At 39.2% G+C, this 25,632-nt stretch overlaps 1 protein-coding gene across 2 annotated transcripts in view; it reads right to left on the bottom strand.

The window, feature by feature from the left end:
• Nucleotides 1–25,632, bottom strand: part of WDFY4 (WDFY family member 4) — a 117,307-nt gene that overhangs the window by 47,030 nt on the left and 44,645 nt on the right. For both annotated transcript variants that reach the window (XM_083866338.1, XM_083866339.1), the window contains exons 27-43: nucleotides 24,772–24,863; nucleotides 23,786–23,885; nucleotides 22,361–22,566; nucleotides 21,623–21,792; nucleotides 21,142–21,267; nucleotides 20,506–20,667; nucleotides 20,196–20,393; nucleotides 19,051–19,168; nucleotides 18,341–18,498; nucleotides 17,671–17,909; nucleotides 16,528–16,637; nucleotides 15,380–15,571; nucleotides 14,696–14,835; nucleotides 4,470–4,547; nucleotides 3,329–3,535; nucleotides 3,015–3,066; nucleotides 1,972–2,138 (exon numbers count right to left, since the gene is read on the bottom strand). In XM_083866338.1, the coding sequence (XP_083722464.1) occupies nucleotides 1,972–2,138; nucleotides 3,015–3,066; nucleotides 3,329–3,535; nucleotides 4,470–4,547; nucleotides 14,696–14,835; nucleotides 15,380–15,571; nucleotides 16,528–16,637; nucleotides 17,671–17,909; nucleotides 18,341–18,498; nucleotides 19,051–19,168; nucleotides 20,196–20,393; nucleotides 20,506–20,667; nucleotides 21,142–21,267; nucleotides 21,623–21,792; nucleotides 22,361–22,566; nucleotides 23,786–23,885; nucleotides 24,772–24,863 (2,515 nt within the window). The remainder of the gene's footprint in view (nucleotides 1–1,971; nucleotides 2,139–3,014; nucleotides 3,067–3,328; nucleotides 3,536–4,469; nucleotides 4,548–14,695; nucleotides 14,836–15,379; nucleotides 15,572–16,527; nucleotides 16,638–17,670; nucleotides 17,910–18,340; nucleotides 18,499–19,050; nucleotides 19,169–20,195; nucleotides 20,394–20,505; nucleotides 20,668–21,141; nucleotides 21,268–21,622; nucleotides 21,793–22,360; nucleotides 22,567–23,785; nucleotides 23,886–24,771; nucleotides 24,864–25,632) is intronic.

The following is a 25,632-nucleotide window of genomic DNA, read 5'->3' as shown; positions in this document are numbered from 1 at the left end:
AGCAGAAACTGTCAATAGTGTCAATCTCTTTCTTCAACTTTATATAATTTCTTCAAATTTATATTATTACTAAATATATATGCATTATTTGAAATACAAGAGCTCTTGAAATGAGTAAATTTTTCATTTGGGGAATGTGACTTATATTATTGCTGATGAGTAACAAAGATCTGACTGAGTTGTACTGCAGAATCTCTGCCAGGACAGTGCTGTACCTGCAAGTCTTGTACTTTCAGTCTTGCATTGAAACACCAAGCAGCTTTAAATTATCATAAATTAAACAAAAACTTTCATTTTGTGTCAAAACAGATCAAAACCCAGTTCACAAGCTACTAGAATCATTAATCAATGAAGCAAACATGACATAAAATAATTGAATAATTACCTTCTAAGTTATTGCCCAAAGCCCTGCATCCCTTGATTGCTCTGTTCATTGAGATGTACAAGGGAACACATTCACTCAAACTCTCACACACTCACACACACTGACACACTCACACACACTCAATGACTTTTCTGAGCAGTGCAGGAAATCAAACGGCTCCAGTTGCCTGCTTAAAGTGCAAACAGCTCAGGAGGCAACCACTGACAAGGCAGGACTGGGGCGCACTAAGTGAGCACAGGACAGCTAATGTCACCCCCTGCTGCTTTGGTTAATACTTCTGTCAGCTCGGCAAGGCAGTGACTGCTGCTGGAAAAAAACATGCCTGGCATTTCTGATGGCTTCCTGCAGAGTTACATGGAGAAGAGACAGACAGCCCGAAGGCTCAAAATGAGATCAGTGCATGGAAATCATGCCTCGCATTTTCATGCCTGTCTCCTTCTGCTGGGGAGAGGTATGGGGAGGAAGGGGCAAAAGGAGGAGGGGCAGAGAAATTAATTCTGTTACAGAAACAGACTGCACCAAGAACTCTGAGAAAGTCATATTAGAGAGCATAAGTGTGACCCATTAGCCACCGGCAAAGCATCAAGAAAATCTGGTGATGGTATTGCAATATTTTAATAACACAGCTATTTCTATATCTATGTACAACTATCACAGCACTGTGATGTCTGAGTTTAAATACTACAAGTATTTGGCTTCCACTATGGGATGCTAACTCCTGGGCCACTGAGGGAATGATGCCATTAAAAAGAACAGATACACAGTAAAAGATCAGGAAACGAGGCTAGGTTGTCAATTTAATTGATGTTTCTCAATTAAATTAACAACATCAAAGTTACCATCTTCCTAAAAGTCACCCTTATTTACTCCACAACTCATCTGCTCCCACAATGTTCCTGAACCTTAAGTCTCTTTCTTACATTGGGAGGAAACCTTGGTGAAGGGCATCCAGTCCAGTACAAGAGCAAAGACAGAACAAAAATGTTTTGAATAGATAACACTTGATGGAAGCAACAAAGAGGAAGCATGAAATTTTCTATGGCCTTCGAGGGAAGAATCTTTCCAGTACTAATGGGGAGACAGAAAGAAAGACATGTAAAAGGAGGAAGGAAACATTTTCTGGTGTTCTTCGGGAAGACACGTAAACACCACTGAACTAGCAGCCTATACAAAACTGGCATACTCTTTCAGAGGTTATAAATAAATTTGATGTAGGCACTGCTCTGAGCATGAGCACAGTAGAGGTTGTAGAGCAGCACAGGAATTCTCAGAGTCTCAGAATTTGCCATGTCTTAGGGAAATTCAGACAATAGTTTCTCCTAAGAGACTATCTTGTTTATCATGCTAAAACTTTTTTCTTACTTCAAGGAATTAATGTTATTTGCTTTTCAAGAAAAGTCTGTACAGGAGTTCAGAAAGAGGCTAGAAAACTGTATTTGTTCTAAGCAAACAGAGACTAATGATGTCTACTGTAGCCTGGATCCACCTGAACCCCCAAACTGAAAGGAACATATAGGTCTCCATATCCAATTCACCCTCTAAATTGCCATGTCCCCAGGGAAAATTTTCTAATTCATCTTTCCTACCTTTTCACTCTCTGCAAACTCCTGCAATATAATTTGTCTCTCCACACACAGTTCCAAGAAGTCTTCTGAATGGAAACTTTCATGTAGAGCTGGGAAGAATGTTAACTGGTTACAATCCAATCCCTTCTGATCCATCTCCCTCTCTGCTCCATTTAACATCAGATCTCCTATATCAGTATAAAAGAGATTGCAGTTTTAGTGGCAGCCGGATGACACCAAAAGCATTTGGAATGAAGTCTTTCACTCAATCTATTCTACCTTGGGAAGCAGTATTATTTATCTGCAGAAAACAGGCAAGAGAATTAAAATCTGTAACTGCTGAAGAAGGTTGCTTATTTCAGGGAACCAAAGACGGATACATGCAGTCAGTCATAATTCAAACATAATTCAAGATCCCTATAATCACAGAAGATTAGGAAATGAGGAAAAATTTTAAATGGCAGTCTTTTAGGGACATGGACTGAGCAGGATCTTAAAAAAAAACCAAAGAGAGAAAACCCACTTATATATTGCCAAAGCTATGTCCCCATATTTTGCAAACTCATGCAATGCATGCAGATAGAAAAGGCACAATCAGTTTTCATATTAAGGCTGACTGTAACTGCTTCATGCAGAAACTACAGAGTGCTTCCATCTTGTTTGGAGTCTAAAACAATGAGCTCCACTCATGTGATTGCTAGGCCCTATCACAGTAAAAAGTATACAGTACTGCATATTTCCAACAGCAATTGGGAGCTTTCCGGGTGCCCAAAAGTGCCCACGGATTATACTTTAAAATAGCTATTTTGCTTTAGACCTTTCCGGTGGTAACAAAAGAGCAGCAAATTCTGAAGACAGTTGATATATCACCTATGAAATTTGCACCAATTTTGTTACAGATGTTACAGTGACATTTTAGCCCAGAGCACCAAAAAGGGGCTTTTTTCTGGATTAATTTGTGACCTAGAAATCCATACCCTAATTCCAATTATTTTTGACTCTTTATATCTACGGTCTTGATGACCATGGACATAAACAGTCTTAATGTAGCCCTAAAAGATTACCTGGATTCATGTCAGTAGGGGAAGTTGCTTCCTTTCTGTTTGATAGGAGAACCTGAAAAGAGACTGGGTGAGACTAGAGTGGAACATTCAGATAGATAAACATAACTCAGAACTTTGTTGGCAGAGAAAAAAAAAGGGATTTAGAATTATGTTGCAAATAAATGCCTTGGAAATTCAAATAAACTCATTGGAAAGGAATAAATAAACATCACTGGAAAGGAACCTAAAGGAAAAAATGTCAACAATTAATCAAAAGAACAGCAACTGTTACAGACATTGTGCACCTCCTGCAAAAGCTGTCTAAAGCTTTATACCTCACTCTTAGTTCGCATCGTTGCCACTTGGGTGTTCACATGCTGAATCATCCTCCTCCTCATTCGTGAGGGTCCCTCACGACAATCAACAATCCATCGTGGCTGCAGTGATCGTGAAGCATCTCTCCAAGGGCCCCCTCTGTAGAAAAGCTGCTCCTCAAGTATCGCCCAGTCCTTGGCTGCTTTGCTGTAAGCACACTGCTGCATCTGTGGGACAGAACCACTTTGTGCTGGCTTTTGGACACTTCCCTCCTGTCACCCACCAGTGGCACCACCCCAGTGATTCAGAGGGATCTACCCAACCCACCACTGCAGATGGGACCACTGCAGAGGGAGTGCTGCAGACCTAAAAAACACAAGTGACCACTGGAAGTGTGCTGCAGGAGATGTTACTAGTGATAAAATAGAAATAGTCTGACTAGATGATACAGTGACAAATAAAAACATGTCACAAACTTCAAAATAGCTGCTTTTTAAATTTCCAACTCAGAAGCAGGGAGCCAGGAGAATCACATCACAGAGGTATGTATTCACTCCATTTTTTTTCTGGCAAACATGTGACAAATAGCAACAACTGGGTTCACTAAAAACAGTCTGAATGATTCAGCTGTAAGTATACTATGCTTCCTCTCAGCAAAGCATAAATTTAATTCTTTCTGCTTAGGTGTTTTGTGTAAGGAGCTAGTGAGCACTAACATATCCATTTAAAGGAGAGAAGAGGTGAGAATTTCAAAGAGGCAAAGTTTGTTGGTCTCTGATGGCCAAACCTGAAACAGAAACACACCTGTGATGTTTTACTATCTATGAGCTTGAGATCTATTTTAAATGTTTTACTGACTACTAAAGAAAAAAAAAAATAAAAAGAAAAGTCAAAGTTCTTACTTTCATGTCTGCAATTGGAAGAGTGGAATAATTCATTTAAACAAAGGGAAAAAAGGGAACTGAAAATAAACTGGGGAGTCTGCTGAGTGATGCTGTATCACACTTCACTGGTAATGTCAAGAGAGGATTGTTGACTCAACCCTCAGCAATTCTTTAGGCACAATATTCATCTCACTTCTAAAATGCTCATTTTCTCAGGGTAGTCCAAGAGTAGCCTTTCAACAACAGAAAGCTGCTGCCCAATATTCCTGTCCTTTACCTGTACGTGGTCCTTGTACAGAGCAGCATAGAGCTCCTGCCCAACTCTTCGGTACCGTTCCATACATGACACGAAGCCCTATAAGATATATCAGAACATTTATGGCAACGTGCTGCAGGTGTAAATCCTGTGAGGGGCAGAAGCAGGCATTAGTTGCTCTGTCTTTTACAAGAACAATTAAGGAATATGGCCTGTGTCTGCAAGTCTGATGGCTCTGCAGATAGTGCAGAGATGAGTCAATCACCTGAGAGCAAGTCGCACACTTATACAAGGATTATAAAGCAAGACATCATCATAACAAGGGCCATTAGTGGAACTTCTCAGAACTTTCTCAGAAGGAGAAAGAAAACACCAGATATAATTTAAGGCTCCTCTTTTTGCAGCTGAATTACTACTGTAAGTAACATAAGTGACAATCATCTGTTGTAGAGACCCCAACTGAGGTAAGGATTTATAGTGAGATTATCCAGGAAAGGTGAGTGCCCCCAGTGCCATATGAAGGCTGTCACAACCAGATGACCTTCCCTGACAAATGTGAGATTGTTGCGAGTCACAGCATGAGGCTAAACTTGTTATAGCCTCGTACTTCCTAAAGCCATGGATCAGGTAGGTAACTTTTAAATGCAGGGACTCTGTGCCACACTGGCAGTGATCCCTCACAGCAAACTGTCTGGCTGCTGCTTGCACTGGGCTCTAATTAAGTTAACACACAAGGTCTGGGTGTTGTGCCGATTACTGCTGGCTGCCAGCCAGGTCTGTAACCCTGCCGCGAAGTCACATTTATTGGTGTTTCCCTGCAGGAAGCTCCTGTTTTACACTGATGAAAGTCATTATATTTTTGTTTGTTTAAAGCATCATTAAACCTGTAATCACAGTTGCGGCCTCACAAAACTACTCCATAATTCATATAAAACTCCCATAAAAGCTGACCTAGAAAGCAACAGTGTCTCTGTGCTCTTAAACCAGTCCTGGTATAGGAGAAAAGTTGAGATCCTGGCTCATTGTGGACTTGGGGCAAAACCATTCAGAGTAGAAAATCAATTCCTCCATTTTAGATATTCACAAGTTTCTCAAGCCAAGTCAGTGCTCTACTGGCAGCTGTTTCAAAGTTGCTTATAGTCTGTATTTCACTCATGATCATCAGTGAGACCCCTAAGGTTAAAGTCCACATGGCAAAGATTCTCACTGACCCAGCTCCTAGCCCTTGAAACATATGAAGGGTCCTAAGAAAAAAACCTTTTGCTAGCCACATCTGGTCAACTGAAGACTAACCACTTGGGCTTCCAAATGAGCTGTAGCTAGCTAGCTTCAACCAGATGAACATGTCCCTATTGATCTCACAGGAAAACCATCTGGTTGTAAAGTGAAATGAACAGTTCACAAATTTGGAGATGACTATGACTGGAAGAAAAAAAAAAAAAAAAAAGCCAAACAAGCCAGACCAACACACAAAAACAAAACCTGAAAAAGACAACCAATAAACATGGAGAATATAGACCAGGCTATTATACCAGACTAAGTATTCAGTCAAAACAGTTGTACGGTAATGCCTAGTGAATAACTAGTGCAAACAAGTTTCTAAAAAATAAACAGATTCCATTAAAATTGTAGGTGCTTATCCTTTAAAAGAACAACTTTAAAAGGAGCAGATTAAATACAGCAGTGCCACAGTAAAATCTACGTTAAACAAGAACATGCCAGCTTTGATAATTGCTAATGTAGTGCAAAAAAAGGTTTGCATTTCATATGCAGAAAAGCAGGTGAAAATGTAAGAATTGTAACACACATTTTTGGGAAAGGCATACTAAAGGACCTCATTGATCATTCCTTTCCTAAAAATCTGAGTAGGAAACCATGCTTTAAGTCTTTTTGATACAGATTTCTCTACTTTGCAGCCTTAGGCAATCACATTGTAAGTAGAATCAGATCATTTTGCTGCCGCATATTCCCCAGCCAATATTTAGAGCTTGAAAAGGTGATAAAATCCACAAGTTATTTTCCTATTAAAAAACCAAAACAAATAACAGACTCAAAAACTGTTTCTTCTCCTGCTGCATGGAGCCCTCAAATAGGAGAGAAAATGATTAGCACTGAGGAAACCTAGGGTGTGAATTTTCTGTAATTTCTTTCAAGTAAAGCAATTGAGAGACTGTTTGTATTCAGAAACGATTGAAAAGGAAAAAAGATTAAGGTGTGACTTATAAGTTAACAAAACTCTACTGAGCTTTGGAATGCTTTATATCTGATTTTTTAAAAAATATAAATATATGTAGATCACTTAACACTCCTGCATCTCATAAATATTCAAATTTGCCATAATAAAGTCATATTGCACGATACTACATATACTACACATATACTACAGTTCTTTCCTAAAGAAACGTTATATCATTGGGGCTCTGCACTTGGAGGCTTTATTTACATGGGTTGTGTTACAGAATACACACACATAAAAATATGTGCCAAAACTCTTAATAAATGAAAATAAACATCAAGAGAAATTAATTTTGGACTTGTAAGAGACACAAGGAAAGTCCAAATGTTCAAATCCGTTGCTGTGCCAAGAGAATTATCCCATGGATGATAGTGACAATACCCACATACTTGATTTGAAGCATGTGTTTTAAGTCATCTGTTGGTAAGGAGTAGAACTAGTGATATTCGTCTACTAATTTAGCTCTTCTGAACAAAATAGATGTTGTAAGTATATAAACATACACAGTAAGAGCATTAATGTAGCATTACAGCTAAAACCCTTGTACACTACTTTTGACCAGTAATCTTAGAGATCTTAATGAAGGAAGGCAAAGTCTTTAGTTTACAGACGAGGAAACTAAGAAGTGAGTTTCTGGAACATCACAGAATGATTTGGGCTGGACAGGACCTTAAAGGCTTTTTAATCTAATTATGACTATTCAAGCAATCACTAGGTTTTTAGAAAGTATTTAATGGGCATAGGAAAACAAAACAGCAGGTAGGGAGCTCTTAGGGTTGCCAGAAACTGCATGTGAATAGCATATGTGACACTAGCAAAGAGTTTGTGCATGGCAGAAACAGATCCGATGACTCTGATTCAAGAAATCACTGTGTTTAAGGATGTGCTTAGGCATGCATTTCACGACTTTTATGTACAGGTTGTCAGCTAGTAAAGGGGGGAAGCCTTGTATTTAAGCCAAACATTAGAGATATCAACTCCCAGATAATATATATGCAGCACTTGAAATTCAAAAGTGACAATTAAAAATACTTAAAAGCTCTATGGCTCATAACTCTGAAAGAAGAAAATAAGAAATTAGCACCATTAGAATGAGAAAAATTATACTATACCAATGTGATAAATTTCGCACCTTGAATCAAACAGAAAAGGAGATTAAATAGAACACTAATGAAATGCCATTTTATAAAGAGCAAATTGTTCAATTTTTCTTTAGTATATATTTCCAAGCAAGCAGCTCAATATTAAATGTCATCTACTTGTGATGGTGCAGCACTGCTCTTCCCACCTCTGTCTGTTGGACTGCATGGCCTAACAGTGTGGATTAGGATGCGACCTAATCAGGAAGGAGAGAGTTTCTTACAAAAGCAAATGATTTTTGCAGGCATCATGTAGAGCCAATAATTTTTTTCATAGCACATTTCTGAACCACTATGACTTACACAGGCACAGAGTCAGATGGTCGGTAAAGTTTTGAGCCTAAACTCTTTGGAGAAAAGAAAACTCTCTTGTATTCATGGCAGTTCTCATGCTCCCTCTTTTTCCACACACCTACACAGAATGTGCAATTAAAGCCCAACACTTCTGGTCTTCTCTTGCTAAATCAATCAATCCGTTCCTCATCAGGGTTGCTACAGAGGACAGGATTACAGCTACCATGGCAGTTTTACAGAGAAGCATCTGAATGCTACAGTAAACTACCAGAGCTGGGTGAAGTCTCCAATGCACCAGCCCTGTTCTATTCAGATGGAGACTAAGAGTGTAACCTCTCCAAATCTGCTCCTCTTACTAAATCCAATACAATGACCAGGTACACTGCTACCCTGTGCAAACAATAAGCCAGCCATCTTGAGACCAGATTACTTTTCAAGTAAGTGACTATGCACTAAGCAGCAAGTAGGTTCATTTCATTGGAGGAAAAATTGTCCCATTACTCCTCAGGTAACAATCATTAAGCTGAGGCAGACAATGCTTTCCTTAGCAGTGTAAAGAGAGGTTTATCCTAGTCCTTCACATACACTCTCCACACTGAGGGTTGTTTTCAGGCTCTTTTGAATCACAAAATTGTTATTGCCATGTGGATTTTATTGTTGCTTTGCCAAAATTCATTTAGCTTTTCAACAGACTGAGTTCCAGCAGTTAAGTGTTGCATGGAAGCTTCGTGCCTCAGCCCTCTAGGAGGCTAATGCAGTGTGCCAACTGCTCCTAAGGATCATGGATGGATTCCTGGCATTGCCAGTTGGTTGGGGAATAGCAGACCTAATGAGAAAATCCTCCATATTTCAGTGCATCATAAATGTACCCACACACGGGTGGGTTTCAAAGGGTAAACCTAAAGTGTGGTGTGTACATGTAATGAGACTTGCACACTGTATTTATCAGCTAAGCCCAGGCAGTACAGAAGCCAGTCTACTTCTATAGCAATCATATATCTGTATGTGTGTGTGCAAACACACAGCCCTTCAACAGACCATACTATTGAACAGATTATTTCCCGGGAGAACAGGTAACTTGCCTCCTAATAGCAAAAAAGCACAATGAGAGTCAAGGCATGTTTGTTCTTCAATCCTATCTCTGAGAATGGCTTCTGTGACACTGGGATAATTCATTCAACCTCTTGAGGAATCAGTTTCCACCCTGTTACAGCAGAAGTATTAAGTTTCACCTCTGAAGTGAAAGGTGAAGGTCAGACTTTCGCATTATGGGGAACAGCAGGGGAGTCTATTCCTGCCTTCACTTGTTCTTACTCACTGTTTCCCTATTTCTATTTAAAATATGTAAGTCCTACAGGTGTATGTAGCTTAGGGCTTTATTACAAACTTTTATTCAAATGCATTTGTCCAACAACCTCATGCACTGGAATTTTCTGATTACATTTGAATCATGGCTTTTATTTTAAAAAAATTGCCCTTCTAATCCTTTAGCTGATTAAAGAATTCTGTAAACAACAGTATATGCTCAGAGGTCAGAGTACAGAAAAAAATAAACATCTCTCTCCTGACCCATAAAGAACAACCATTTTCTTAAAATTACTTAAATTTAAACATGACAAGACTACTTCTGGAGTAGTTCAAGCTGCTCTGCAGCAAAAAGTATAAATAGAACACAGACAAACACAAGCAAACATTAATTGGATTAGCAAAGATGAGAGCAACAAGAAATGAATGGTCACATATTTCAGTAGTTAGCAACCTATACCCTCACTTAGAAGAAACATTTAAGTCAATCTTGCAGAGATTTCTAGGACCTCCCTTGATCTTCTGTTCTTTACTTTTAATTTTAAATTAACACTTCAGTCTTTTGAATTCAAACCATTTCTTTCTGAAATTATAAATAAAATGTTGAATCAAAAAACTGGAAGAAAACAGACATATTTGAACCAAGAAATATGAAAATTTATTTGTCTATGTATTCAGCAAAGAATAATCTGTTTCAGTGGCTAGCACACATTTCTAGGATTTTTCTGCAACCAAATAAAACTCCTCTTTCATCCATGTTAATACCATTCAACTCATTTGGCATCAGCTCTGTTATGTGAAAGTAAAACCGCAACCAGCAGCTCTTGAAAGATGAGACTTTTGTGCCAATAGCTTTAAACACTTAATTCCACTTGCTGGAATCCTATATCCAAGCTTAAGCCTGACCTAGACACAATCTCAGTCTCTACCTTGAAAGGCAAAAGTATATCTTAAAACAACATGCAGGAGAAATAACAGGCAACATTTTCATACAATGTGTAATATTCAGTGAAGGGACTTCATTCCCACAGAAGACCACTGAGTTTAAAAAGCAGCAAAACTCCCTCTGAAGAGCTATCAACAAAAAAAAAAAAAAAAAAAAAAAAAAAAAAAAAAAAAAAAATTTTGTAGGTGATATCTCTTGTGCTTCAGATTTTAAGATGAAACTGGTATCGATCATGAAATAAACAATTTTGCTAGGATAGGTTTTTTACTGTGCACTGTGCTATCACACACCATCTCCTGCAGCTGCCTCTAATGAAGTTTTAGAGGACAGACAGAGGGGCCTGTGAATCTGAGTCAGCCTAAAGACTTGTATTCATCATACAACATTTATATTCCAATTCTCAGCTAAACACTGGTGTTCAATTAATGGGGAAATGATTCCCACATGTTGCAGGAAGTTCAGTGATTTGTATCACATAATATGAAATAGCTCTATATTTTATGTTTTCATGCAATTCTTATCTAACACTGACCTGTTGAATTATTTCTCTATGATCTTGTAAACAATCTGAAAATGATAAATGAGCAGTGTGTCAGATATGCGTGTAAGGGGACATGAAAATTTCTTCAAAGTTAAAGAAACTTTCTTCAGCTTGCTACAGCACGCTGTAATTTAGCTTTGAGCCAGTTATTAAACAAGACAATAATATTATAATGGAAATTGTTCAATATACATCATTAATAGTAAAGTGCCTGCTTTCATTGAAGTAAAAAAAATGTGTGCTATGAGCAGTTTTGAAATGAATATTTGATTCCAAAGTTCCCTTGTGCATTTAATGACATGCTAATTTACATTTTAATTACTTCCTAAGAAATCAAAGCATTTGTTGACAGAAGAACATAATGTCAACTTCACGGTGCACTGTTGGTGGATAGTTAATGAACTTAATTAGATAATTAGTGATGTTAATTATCCTTCTATTATGAAGATAAACATGTTACACAAATGATGCTCTTTTCAAAGAAATATCATTAAATGTTTGCTTGTTTTAACTCAGTTAACTTGAAAAGCTGATAAAAGACCAACTGAGTTATTGGTAAGGAAAAGATTTAAGTAATGTTTCTGTCTTTGCAATTAGAAGTTAGGACGTCTCAACCTCTCCATTCTGAAGAATGGGATTTAAAAGGGGATTAAAAAGACATTTTCTATTTCAAGTTATATGGGCCTTTAGCATAGAGGAATGCAATTAATCAACAAAAACAGTAGAGGACAGGCACAATCAGGCCTCCTGTTAACTGAGGAGGCTCTGCAATTTTTGTAAAGAGTAATAGCCATATCTGTAGTTCTGAGGCAATGTGTCTAATAGGAGTTAGAAGTATGGTGCCTGTAACCTTGCTCAGGCACTCATCGTAAAGAACCTCAGGACAGGGAATAGACAACCTGCAACTGATTTAGAGCTGACTGAAATAGAATTGCTTCAGTGGTCCTTTGCTGGTTTTGTAGCTTTTTTATTATATGAAGAACAGTCACAGTCATTGTTAAGCTAAAAATGAAATATCTGTAATAGATTTTGACAGCAAAACTGTGAGGGAGGGAGAAAGGAGGAGAAAGAGCAAAAGATCAAAAGCTCACTTTGAAACAGGAAAGTCAGTGATTTGAAACCTTTTGGCACTGTATTCAATCTTAAAGACCTTCCTGCCAGCAAATGTACCCAAGCATACCTGTAAGCATCAAAAAGTCCAACTTTGTACAGTGCTCCTCATGCTCCTGCATGACTACTCAGATTTCCAAGAAAATGCAATTACCAGAGCAGATCACTGCCATTCTACTATAGAAATGTAATTACACTTCCTTTTCTACACGATCACTACTCCCAGTCAAAGCCACAAGCAAAGCACGAGATAGTACAGTGTATTCAGAAATATGCAGAAAACACAGCTGCATTTGATGACTAATTCTCATACTTGCCACCAAATAGCAGGAAATTGGCTTTGCTGATGAAGGAGAACATGAGCAAAAGTACAACGGAAACATGGGGCCAGATCCATTGCTGGAGTGAATAGTTTGAACTTTGTTGTTTGTTCTAGATTGAGGATTGGGTCTCAAAAGCACTCTTTCCATCTTGTCACAGGGAAAAATTCAAGAAGAGTGTTTTGCTGCTTGTTTGTTTTAATCTGCAGCAAATACTACTACTGCTTCAACATTCTTTGTTTATTTTTCAGTTGACAAAGGAATCAAGTTAATAACCCAGTAAACAACTCATTTCTTCTTTTTGCTGGGTGCACCTCTGAAATTCTGAGTGAATTTCTGCACTTCTCAGTTTAGTCACTTAGAAGCAAATAGTTTTATTTTACTATGGGATTTAAATTTTTTGGTCCTCACTATATAGTTCATACTGGTTGTTTGGTTCTTTTTTTCCTTTAACCTCCATGTTTCAGCCAGGTGCCTATTGCTGTAGGACATAAGTCCATCACTGGCGGAGGTGAAGACAGGCAGTAGCAAACACAGAATTCATCTTCTATGACACAGAAAATGATACAAAATTACATTACAGGACATTTTAAGTGATTACCGAAGTCGTCAAAAATACAAGCTAAAAATACAAATTTATTTACTTTTAATCTAACTTTTTTAATGTAAGTAAGCATATGAAGGGAGAGGGCTGTCGAGTGGTAACTCAATATTTTGTTCCTCTTAGATTTCACCTCTCTAAAAAGTGCACCAAACTCTGAAAGACAGGCTGGAGGGAGAAGGGGGGGAGAGGGAGAAAGGAGAAGAACATTTGGAACTGTAGCTTCATATCTCATTGAGAAGAACAATTTATCAGAGCTATGGAGCTGTCAGTACGTGACATGATAAGGAATAACATCAAGTGAGTAATGTTTCTTCCAAACCCAGCTCCTTTAATTACAAGCAGCTTCCTTGCAGAAGAGAGACAGAAGATGTAGAAACACCAATTTCATGCACTTGTGCCTGAATAATGTCTCCGTGCTGCCTTTTCCAGATGGCAACCTTTTCACTGGAGGAACTAATGATGTGGGCATATTTAGGGAAAAACCAATAACAGAGTCTTTAACCTTCAACAGCAAAAAGCATGTTGTACAAAATGTTCCTTGGGATACATTTACAAATATCAATTACATTGCTCACTGAGGTGTAATCAGCTGTAATAATCAAAATTAATTTTAAAAAATAATTAAACAGACCCCAGGGCAAATAGTCAACACTCTTGTAGCATGACATCACAGTATATACATATGTACCTGGGAAGAGCTTGCTCACTCTGTAAGCAGCAAAGTGATTTTAAGAACTGAGAAGGGCTCTGTGGGACGCTGAAAAAAACCTTGCAGCTCAGTAAGGTGCTGTCAGACACATGAGCTGGGTGTCAGCCTTCCTACTCAACACATCTGGAAGTGAACCAGGCATCACCAGGCATAAAGCTCCAATCTCCTATAGCTTGAGCTAGAGTGTTAAGGCTTCCTAAAGTGAGGCTAATAACAGACTCATTGTCTCCTCAGGAGATAAAAAGAGACTTTAATATGTTGAGCACCACAGTAACACAAACTTGGTTTAAAGCTCTGAATATTCTGTCAATGCACTTCTGCCTTACCTATAGCCAGTTACTCTACCCCTAGTACACTTGAAACGTAACATCTATCTAGTGCTTTTTATGTCTAGTTTTGAGAATGCTAAGCAAAAACGTGGAAATGGCTCTCTCTTTCAGCAAAGGAGGGCCTTATGCATGATAAAAATAATTCACATCTTAATTGCTGACAATAGGAATTATGCATACCCTCCAAACCCATCCCTGGGTTATATACCAAGACTTGTTTCCCTATCTCTAGGGGCTAAATTAGAATTTGGACCTTTAATACTTCATATACAGTAGAAAATGTAAGGATAGTACTATGATAACACCTGAGCCTTTCCACTAATCCAGTGCCCAAAGGACAAGTCAATATAGGTGATGCAAGTCAACAGCAGCAGCAGAGTTGACATCTCCTCACCTTGTTCCACTCCAAGCAGCACAAACATATCTGGGCTGCTTAGATTTATCAAGTGCCATAATTGGTGCCAATGCAGAAAGTAGGGATTATTAGACTATATGAACAGGCTGCCAAGAGAAGATCTTCAGGTCACTGTTTCTTTGTGATTATTTCTTGCAGCCTAGAAAAGGAACTTCAACTGCAATAGCTGTCTAGTTTACAATGGAACATGTCAACCAACAGACACACTCAGAAGCCTCCCAAATCCAGAAAAACCTTTCCAGAGATAAATGAAAGGCAGACCAGTGACAGACCCAGAAAAGACAAAGAGCAAAATTTACCTCTGATTTGCCTGATATTTCCTTTGTGTTTCGGCCAGGTATGAACCTAATAGCTGAAGAGAGGCTTTCACTCCAGGAATTGTGCTTGCTCTGGGACAGGCTTGGCCCTGCTTTATTCTGGAGAAGCTTCTTTTCAGATGCTGCAAGGGAAAACAGACAAAAAAGCTTTTAAGGCTTGAAGTTGAGCCTGTCAGAAAATAAAGGGGTTCTATCCCCATTAGACAAGACAAAACAACATGGCAGTGTGTCACTCCAGATGAATAATTTTGTATTTTTATAAGAATTGAATTAACACAAACTTCTCAAGCTTTTATTTAAAAGCCTCACAGAGGTCTGCCATAGATCAGTTTCATTACACAGACATGAACATTGAATCACTTCAGCACTACACACATTGCAATGCCCTACTTTCAACCATATATCCTCCCTTTTAAATCTTCCTAAGGGTTACAATCATCTAAGGAAATTTCTCTTGCTTGCAGTACAACATGAGCCCTGTGACACCACCAGGTGATTACAGAAGGGCTGAGTTATGACACAGAAAGCAATCATCACTCTAAATGAGACAAACTGAGAACCTGCTTTTTCAGCAGGTGAGGAAAGGAACAGCAGCTTTCCACAGGCACCCCATTTACCACAACGTTTTTGCTTACTACAATGAGTGTTCCATAAAAGAACAGAGACCTAGCAAGTGCTGCCAAGCTTTTGCCATAATTTCTTCCCATAAAGGAGTGATCTCTGTTATCTTCATGTCCCTTTCTTTGTCATTTCCTTTCACAGAAAGATCCATCTTGTAAGTGTCCTCCAGAGCCTGCCGCCTCTGAGAAATGAGCTGCTTCCAGATGATTTCTACTGTTCTCAGAATCTCCTGGCGGACTAGGAAACAAAAGTAACAACAAAAAATAATTCTTCATTTATGTTTTCAAGTCAAGCAACAGGTAAAGCAAAAACATCTCGTTTGGAAGAGCACTGGTTCAGAGCAACTGCTGGAGTCAGTGGAATTGTTCCTTTTTTGTCCACTGCATCCATAGGTTCTAAGCTAGACTAGTTAATCTAATACAGAAAACAGCAGGACATTTCTTTCATGAGATTTTAACTCCTCAAAAGAAACAAGTAGGAGTGACACAAAGTTTCAACTGGTTTCTGCTTTGGAAAACCATTTAATCAGAATTTTGATGACCTTATTATCATGTATAGAATGCTGAAGCACATAAAGGACATTCCTTTATGTTGCCAAGCATCACTGGAGATGGAGGGGTAAAGGTAACCAGGTTGAGAAACAATTTGACACAGAAGGAAGATACCTACAAGGGAGTGCTGAGTTCTTTTGCTCTATTTCCCTGATAACCAGGCTGATTTGATTGCATCTTAACCAAGCCAATATATATTAAAAAATAAAAATTAAAATAAAACCACTGCTGCAGGGTTCAGCTGGCCACACAGAATCCAACCCCAAATTTTTTCTGTGTTTCTCTGAAATGCTCAAATACTTCTTTCTGTATGTGACAGACAAACTTTATATGGGCCTTGAAAAAAGAAATAGAGCTACCAACAGAATATGTATCTGGCCCCTTACACTGGCCATAACATGGAGGAGAGATCTCCAAACTGATACCCAGTACTCCTGAGGATGCTGGGTGTGACTTTTGAATAAAACACTTGATGTAAACAAAATTTATTTTTTAGTACATATTTCCTTTCTCTGTGCTATGCCTGCAGTGCCTGTACACCAAAGAGGGAATCAGTGGCACTTGCAAAAGCTGATCTGATAAGTGCTTAAGACAGTATTTTCCTTCTCTTTAAGCCACATGCAACACGGTACCATAAATTACCATCATCTGGAGTAGGCAGGCTGCCCTTTTCCTCTTCACTGGGTGCAAGGAAAATTTGGTGATAAGAAGCCAGCTTTGGTTTTGCATCCACACCAAAACCTTCCGAACAGCTGTAACAAAAGGAGGAAAAACAAGGAGGGCAGGTGAGGAAACCAGACTGTAACTGAAGACAGTGAAAAAGCTACAGACGTTTCTGCACATCCAGTCCTGCCTGGATACTAGATGAGTATTTTCAGATTTGAGAGTTTATACCAGTCATGTAATTTTCAGCAAGTGGGAACTTAACAACTGCCAGTCTGGTTTTCAAAGTCAATGAGCAGTCATCATGGCCCTGTAGCTCACTCTCTTGTATGTGCCTTATCTTGTATGTGCACTTTACTGCACTTTACTGCACTTGTATCTGCCTTTCATCCCAATTAGACAGAACATAGGCTGCGACACTGATGCAGCCAGTCTGCATCCAGCCTTCTTGCACCTCCCCATGGCATCTTGCACTTTATCTCTACACTGAATTCCTATGCTAGAGCTATCTGCCCCATGTGGAAAGCAGTGTCTTGCACTTGAACTGCTTAGTCTGAGTATTTGTATCAATGATGATGCATTTCAGTTCTATCAACATCTGTAAGAACAACAAACAGTGTATGGATGTTCTAGCCCTACCCAATGCAAAGGGCAAAACTCCCAACATCAGAACAACTAAATTGTTGCAGCTCAGATCCAAGGAAAAATAACACAAAAATCACAAGATCCATTCACACTTCTGTATGTGTTTTAAATGTACACGCACACAAATGACTGCTGGATCAGCCATCTCACTAAATTACCCCATGCAGATGTCTGGGAGAATGGCCACCTACATGACTGTGGAGTGATCCTAGCCCACATCCCAGAAAGATTTCCAGATGCTCATTCTCCTGATGGGCTTGTGAGCCAGCTCCACTGAAATCAGTCCAAGCTTGTTAACTGCAGTTACTACTCTGAAGTGAGTAGGCTGCTGGAAATGCAGGATCCAGCTCAATCTCAGCTTCTAGTGATTCTCCAGGCTGAATATTGCCCATGTTATGTGACATGTTCCCTGCTGCACCCACTTACATAGGTACAGCACAGAAATAAAAAGAAACATAATAAGATGAACATTTGTACCTGCCCGAGTTCAGTTGGCAAAGGCAGTACATCAGGCAGATGACAAAATTACTATTTGAGTTGTAAGTTGCAAAAAGAATGTCCCACTGCTCTTGCAGAACAAAGAGAGTATTCAGGACATTAAACTGTTCCGGCAGAGATTGTTGTGGTCTGGATAGGCAATATAGGATGGCTCTGTTTAAGCAGCTGTACAGGGCACTGAGGAGAACTTCCTTTTGAGAAGCAGAGCTTTCTAAGACCTGTGAAAACACAAAACAGCAGAGTACTTGGCTTGCTCAGAGAACTTTCTCCCCAAGGATACACTCCTCCCACTTCATTTAAACTGTTGGGAACTTATTTCAGCAAAATTCCCCTGAACTACCTGTGACATAAAAATTCTATTTTTCTGCTGAAGTTCCCAAAACTGTGGAAGAGACTAATTTATCCCCGTTCATCAATGTCTACATAGCCAATGTCAGACAGTGCCACAAAAGAGTTAACTATCATTCCTTTATGCTTCACCATCTATCTCTAATTATAATTTACAGCTGTTATGTTCTCATGCAAAAAAACAGGAATAACAACAATCACCAAATGGATTACAGCCGTCTTCTTCAGAATTGCAATATCACAACCTCAGTGTAAAAAACCAGCATGTTGATAGAAACTGGGGAGAAAAAAAGTGACTCACCCACATAATCTGCTTGGCAATGAAGATCAGGATTTGCTTGGGGTCAGCAGCGAACATTCTGCTGTTCAGCTTCTCAACCAGCTTTTGAGCAAAATAAGCAATGTTCATCAGGGATAGGGGTGCAGCTGATTCTGAAGTACCATGAGGGTCACTGCTCCCTGGAGAGGATATAAAAGGGTTGATTATTCCATAACAAGAAGAAATGAAGAAAAAGTGAAATGTGCGATTACCAGAACTGAGAAGAAACAGTCTCATGTCATGATATCTCAGAGCTGAGACATGTCTAAGGTGACTTTAGATATAACAGAAACACCTTACTCAGACTGGAAATGACAGCTTCATCTTAAGGATGGAGCCAATCTCACTAAAATGCTGTAATGAAGAACTGGTTTAACTAATGACTCAGACAGGAGAGCAGCAACAACTAAGTTAATGGGGCTGTTTCCAGAAGCATTCAAGCATAAACCTAGGTTTCTTTCTACATGCTCCCTTTGTAATATTCAGAATCTCTTCTCAAAAAGAAAAAAAAGAAAGAGCCTTCCCAGTAAAATTATAATAATTTATGCAAACTGGCTTGCAGCAAGATTGAATGGACAGTGGAGCCTGCTGAGCTGGACTGTCCTTTTACCTGTTGTTTCCAAACCTTTCCAACAATTACACCTACATGCTAAATATCAGTTAGCATGATATTTAAACAATCAGATACTCACCTCTTGGTCTCGTTTTCCCCTCGCCTTGGCTGGTAACCTGAAAGACATCCATAGCAGACAGCAGAACTTTTGTCTGAAAAAGTCTTTTCTGCTCACTGGTGGCATCCTCTGGATAAGCCTATACAGTGATGGCGTACATATTAGTACAGCAGGAAAACAGGAAATTTGACTCCACTTTCAGCAAGAATGCATATGTTGACAGCTACTGGACAACAGAGGACATGGCAGAACCTCATTCCCAGCTGGAAAACCAGGAAATCTTCCACAGGACTACACCATGTAGCTGATAGCCAGTACAGTCACTCTCTGCACACTGAACAGAAACAAGGTTTTGCAAAGGGCCAGAATTTGGCTCACAGGTGGTTCCCAAGAGGTCTTGTGCTCAGGGACATTGGACTCCATTAACAGGCTGAGGATTCAGACAGTCAGAAATCCAAACTCTACTTTAACTCTACCAAACCTTGGGATAGTATATATAAACCTTTAGGGATCTGTTGCTCCACAAGAAGATTTAACTCATTACAAATGCAGTCAAGCTTATGTTCATACTATTCATATTAATAAGCTAAGTCTGCATCAGAACTCACATCTGGGACACCTGGACTACTGACAGTTAGGAGCTGAAGCCTAAATTTTTCACTTTCCCCTTTCTTCAGACTACTCTGATTCTCTAGAGTGCTTTGAGTGGTTGAAGTTTATTATCCAGATTCAGCTGCTACAGCTTGTATTAATCTGTACTTAAAGGGGTACAGGTTTTGGGGTGTTTTTTTTTTTTTTTTTTTTTTTTTTTTTTTTTTTTTTTTTTATTTGAGAAAATATCTCAAAAATCAGTACACAGGATGGTCCATGTGAAATTTTCTATTCTCAACAAATTCAAGACATGCCCTAATGACAAGCAGATATTATTAAGAAAAAGGGAATTTTTTTTTTCACGCCTTTCTTCAATATTAAACATTGCCAGAAAAATGTCTTTTCTTTCCCAGGGACAGCTTTTTCTTAGTTCACATTAATGCAGAGGAATTAGAGAAGTCCTTTTTCCCTTTGTTACTGTTAGCACTTTTTTTACTAGGTCACTAGCAGGGTATGCCCTGTCCTTCCACCCCCCAGTGCAAGGTAGAAAAGCAAAGCCTGGTGATAAGAGAAACCTCAAGAAGCAGCTCCAGGGGATGTCCTTGCTTGGTTGCTGGGATGTTGAGAAGACTGTCCATGAGGAGAACTCGTGCAAAATCCCACACTTGTTTCTTGGCAGGGTGTGGTAGGAGTGGGACGGAGGAGGGATCTACACAGCCTTTCCCTTCAGCGATGGCTGGAGCATCAGGAGTCAAAAGGCCTTCAGGCCCACCCTGTGAAAGCAGAGAGCAATACATTTTCACTCAGTCTACTGTAAATTGATTTTTTTTCTCTTAGTGACCCATCTCTGGTCTGAAGGGCTTATGCTGGCTTCTGTACACATACCTTGGGTGGTCCTGAATGAAAAGCAACCATAGCCAAAGTTTTCAAGAAGTCAGGACAGTGCCACACGGGGTCCTGTGTATAACTGTGATAGATCAAGCACAGAAACTCCATAACATTCCCTGGATAGGCAATGGCCCAGGAGGCTTCTGCATCTGCAATAGGCTGAACAGACAAATGTGCATCTGGTCAAGGCAGCTATCCTCTCATTTGAGCTTATAAGAGCTTATCTTTGCTCCTTTTTAGGTATTTTGTTTGTTATCTTTCTTCCAACGCTAGCCAAGCATGACACAGCCACAAAAGTCAGACAAGGCATCAGTAGCCAACCCCCACTTTGCAGACTGAAGACACACCCAACCAGAAAGGTGACACATCATCATCAAGAATGAAAAAACTGAGTGCTGTTGTGGGCTAGATCTGTCTCTGCTCTCTCTCAAACATGAGCCCATCACATCCTGCGCTGCATAACCAGGGTAGTTGTGCCCCTTGGAAAGCCCTGCTCACTGACACATTCAGTATTGCCCTCTGAGGGCAGAGCAGGACTAGGGAATACAGGTAGAGGCTGCCACCAGCATCTCTCTCACCTGGACTCTTTATTCACCCATTCACACTGCGCTGTCCTTCCAACAAAACACTCACCTTGTCCACAGTGAATCTAACCATTTCCAGCAGTAACACAGCTGCCTCTGCACACAACCCAAATTTGAGGACATTCTCTGCAAGGTGGTGCTGCAAGATCCACTGCAACATAGACTCAAGATCTTTCTACACAGGAGGAAATAGATTTCATTAAGAGATGGAAATTATATATGATACAGTAAGAACAATACCTGCTCTCTCTGCATCAGAACAAAACCAACATGTGTCTACCTCCAGAAGCTCCTTCCTCTCCTATTAAGTTTGTAATATCTAATATCTGCATGAACAAGGTCGTTCTGAACATAAATTTTCTTAAATCAAAGTTAACTAACTTACTTTAAAAAATATGAATAGCTTTTATTATCACAAAACCCAAGTAGGGTTAACTTGCCTTAGAACCCTCTCATGGAAAAGGGCATAAAATGTCAAAACAGTAACGCAATAGCATCTTTAGGTGCTTGTTGGCTTTTTTTCTTCATACCTTGACTGCTTCAGGTGGTTCAGACTGTGGAGTTGACAGAAAGAGCTCTGCCACAACCAAATAGATCTCAGGGATGTGAACATGATCAGTCAGACATCTTTGCAATACAGAAAATCCAAAAACCAAGAAGTAGCCATTGTCAGGAACTGGAGGATGACTTTTTAAATTATCTTTAAAGGAAAAGAAAAGGAAAGTGTCAAAAAATGCATATCATATCAGCAGAAGGATTACTGACACAATTTTATCCTCATTTTTCTCTGTCCCAGAACACTCAGTAGTCTGCTAGGCTGCAGTATCAGCAGCCAGACTAACATAACAATTTTTTCCACTATCACTTTTGTTAAAGGGCTTTCTCCCTGAATTATTGTTCTTCCTTTCTCCTCCCATTCTCAGAACCCCAGGTAATTATCAAAAAGCAGGCTGAACAAATCTTTAAGAAACAAAAGGTTTCAGAGCACGAGTTGACATCTGAACACCTTACAGGCTTATCAAGTTTGATTTTGTGCAATACAAAAAAGCCCATCTCCCTGCAGATGCTAATCAGAATTGCTAATTACCTGCAAAATACATTCCACTTTTTCAGCACAGAAATGCTGAAGTACCAAGTTTGTGCTAGAAAGTAATTTAAACTCTTAGGTCTACTCAGATCAGTGGGAATTCTCCTATCATGCACACAATGATCTTCTATCACTGAGCTGGATCAAGGCAGTGTTTTGGAGACATTAAACCAACACATACCCATTAGAATATTCAACCCTGCAGAGCTGTTTTCCAGCCAACGCCCAGCCACCATCCCCTCCTTGAATTTGTTCAGCAGTGAACGATTGTGGAGGAAGCACAGAAGGAGTTTGATGCCCAGGACAACTGTGCTGAAGTGCAGGTAGCTCTGTGTGAACAGCAGAAACCAGTCTGGCCCCAGCGCCAAAAATGTCTTTTCTTTTTCCCTAGGACAAACATGTAAATGAAAACACATGGAAGGAAGCATGATGGAAGACAGAAAGGAGATATTATTTAAAATTATCTTGAAGTGATTTAGAAGCTCATGTTTCTCTAGAAAAAAATCTCATTAAAGGTGTACCACAAGAGAAAATCACAAAGATTTAACAACAGACTCATTCACACAGCCAAAGTCATTCAATTCCTGCTACATCTAACCTTGTATTACTGTCAGGGAAAAAAGTTCATTAATATGAAGTCCCTTCTAAGAGTGTGCATCAATAACTGAGGCAAAGTACATCACAGAATAGATCTTTCAAGATATGAAATTCAAAATTCTGGTTTAAATTTTCAAGTCCAAGATGTGCTATCTAAAGAAAATGCACAGCTACAGCTCCCAGCACTATGAAATCTGCCTTTCAGTTATGAAAGGTAGAATTATAATAACGGTATTCTCATGGTTATGATAGAGGGGTGCAAGTAATCCTACATTAGCTTGACTTGATTTTCAGAGACAGATGGGATTTTGCAGGGGGGAAATGGGCCACTGAGTAAATGAATCAATATGATTCCAACAGAAGCCATTTATTGTTTGCATTACATGCCAGATACAGATTCTAGGTCTACTGTCCATGTAGGCATCTCTGGGTTGGCTGAGCTGCTTCTTCCTGAGGCAGGCACACATCCTTCAGGACATCCAATGTCCATCCTCACATTGTGCTTCCCCTATCTAGGATTTACATTTTTTGCAGACATTTTCTCAGGCTCTCTTCTTATTTTTGATCCTGTTGTTTTCTCAAGTAACCTTGATGAATTCCTGAGAGCTCTAACAACAAAACTGCAGGTGGTTTGATAATATTACTCACAACTGGTTTGGCTGGTGCATCAGAATGGCCTGTTATAGAGATACATTGCTACAGGATTTCTTCAACCTCTGCTATGCAGAAGAAACATCAATATTCAAGTTTTCCCTTCACTGTATTTTCTGAAAACATGAGACTTTTTCCAAAATGGGTATCAGGTGTGTGATCAGACCACACAGCTGTGTGAATGCCAGATAAATCACTGACAAAAAGGGTTCTCTGAATTCAGTCTGCTCTTACTTAGTATTTGTTGAAATTCAAATATTATCAGTGTGTTTAGTCCTGGTTAAGCACCAGGATGAAGAAAAATCTGGAAGACAGCAACACTTAACTTCATATTAATGAATATGAAGTTTCTACTTACTCAGAGGACAGGTGAAGTTTGTCTGAGCGTATTACATCTAACAACATCTTCAGTAGCTGGTTTCGAAGACAGATTGTCTTTCCAGATGTTTGGTTTAAGGCTACAAATATCAGAAAGTAATAGACAGCAATGAAGAGACAAAACATGTTCCACTGCTTTGATGAACGATTTTGTTTGCACCAAATTATCCCTGTAGAAGTACTTATATCAGGGGTTTTTGCAGAGTAAAAAGATGCAGACATCAAATTTTAGACATAAAGATTCCTGCTAACATAAGAAACAATCTGTGCTTACATTGCAAAAGTCCTCTCTTTAGAATTATTTAAAACTCTCATTCTGACTGCATGTTGAACAATATCTCACGGGAAGCTATCTCAGGTTAACTAGAGAGAGAAATGTAAACGGGCAATCTGACTTGCATTGCCTAGCTGAGATGTCTATATACAAACTGCAGTTAACCACTGTCTCCTTAATATAATCTGTTGTTTAGAGGTGCAATAGCAATAAAGCCTCAACTGAAAAATCACAGTGAAAGGGTGAAATGACTGGAAGTTCCTCCACATGAACCTGATAAATATACAGATACTTTAAGGGGTGTAGAGCTCTGCATTATTATTTGTTACAACAGTAGGTGTAGTAAAGTCTTCACAGAAAATCCAGGATGCCCACTGAAATTTTATGCCTTGTAACAACCCAGTATGTTAGTTTGGGGGAAATTTCAATTTAATGTTTTTCCTCTCTGTATATATCTGAAATCCAGCATTGTGTCAGCTGTGGACAATGCAGCCAAAGTACTGCTGGTAGCAGAGAGAGAACAAAAAGATCACCTTAGTGCAGCCTGTTCCTTTACATATTAAGAAATTTGAACTTTGCCTCTTCCTGCCACAGGAAGCAGAAGCACTAATGTTGCATTTAGGGTTCATTAGGGAAGGAGGCAAATACTGTAGTTACCTATCACAACACACACCCCAAAGGCAGCCCCTCACCTTCAGTGGGCCTCTCAGCCACACTATCCAAGTAAATCTGATTTTCATCCACAGAAGAAGGTTTCAAGGTGTAAACAAGGAACAATCCAATCCTTGAAGAGAAAGAGTGAAGCAGTTGTGATCAACAGATATTAATTTAATTACTTGGAGATTATATGCAAAGCTGGATGCTGGTTAACAATGACTTAACAACCACCATTAGAAATTCCAGTCACTTCAGAAATAAAATGCTCATTTGCACTCCTTACAACATGACAAATTTGATACACTAAATCCATGACTCTCACCTGTCTCATCACCTATATGAAAAAAAGAACAGACTAATCCCTACAAGCCCAGGGTAAGAATATACATACAGGTAATATATTCAGGAGCATACATTCACATAAGAACTGGCAAACACCAAGTTCATGTATTAGCTCACTCCACAGTTAACTATTAGAGGTGCTCCTACTCTCCAACAGAACAAAAGGCAGAGTCCACAGATTTGACATGCAACTCTGTTTCTACATTTTATTAAAAACAGAGCTTTAGAAACAGAGCTGCCATCTGTGCAGTGCATTTCCCTGGGAATTAGGTGGCTGCAGACAGCACTATATGGACCTTCCTCAGTTGATAGGTTACAGGCTGATGCAATTAGGCTGGGAATATAAAATGAAGCAGTGCTTACATTCTGTGAAGAGCAAACAAGGATTTAAATGCTATGCTTCATGAAATCCTGACTAACATAACTGATTGAAACTCAGGAACAGAAAGGATTGTTACTGGGATATAAGCCAAACCAACAGGATTAGGAACACAGTTCTTTGGGGCCAAATTGTAAAACTGTAGTGATACTTTAGGGACAGGGCTTTAATGAAA

This window comes from Zosterops lateralis (assembly GCF_965231275.1).
Source record: "Zosterops lateralis genome assembly, chromosome: 8".
Taxonomy (NCBI): domain Eukaryota; kingdom Metazoa; phylum Chordata; class Aves; order Passeriformes; family Zosteropidae; genus Zosterops; species Zosterops lateralis.
Note: the sequence above shows the minus strand (reverse complement) of the source record. Positions and strands in the feature narration are given on the sequence as shown.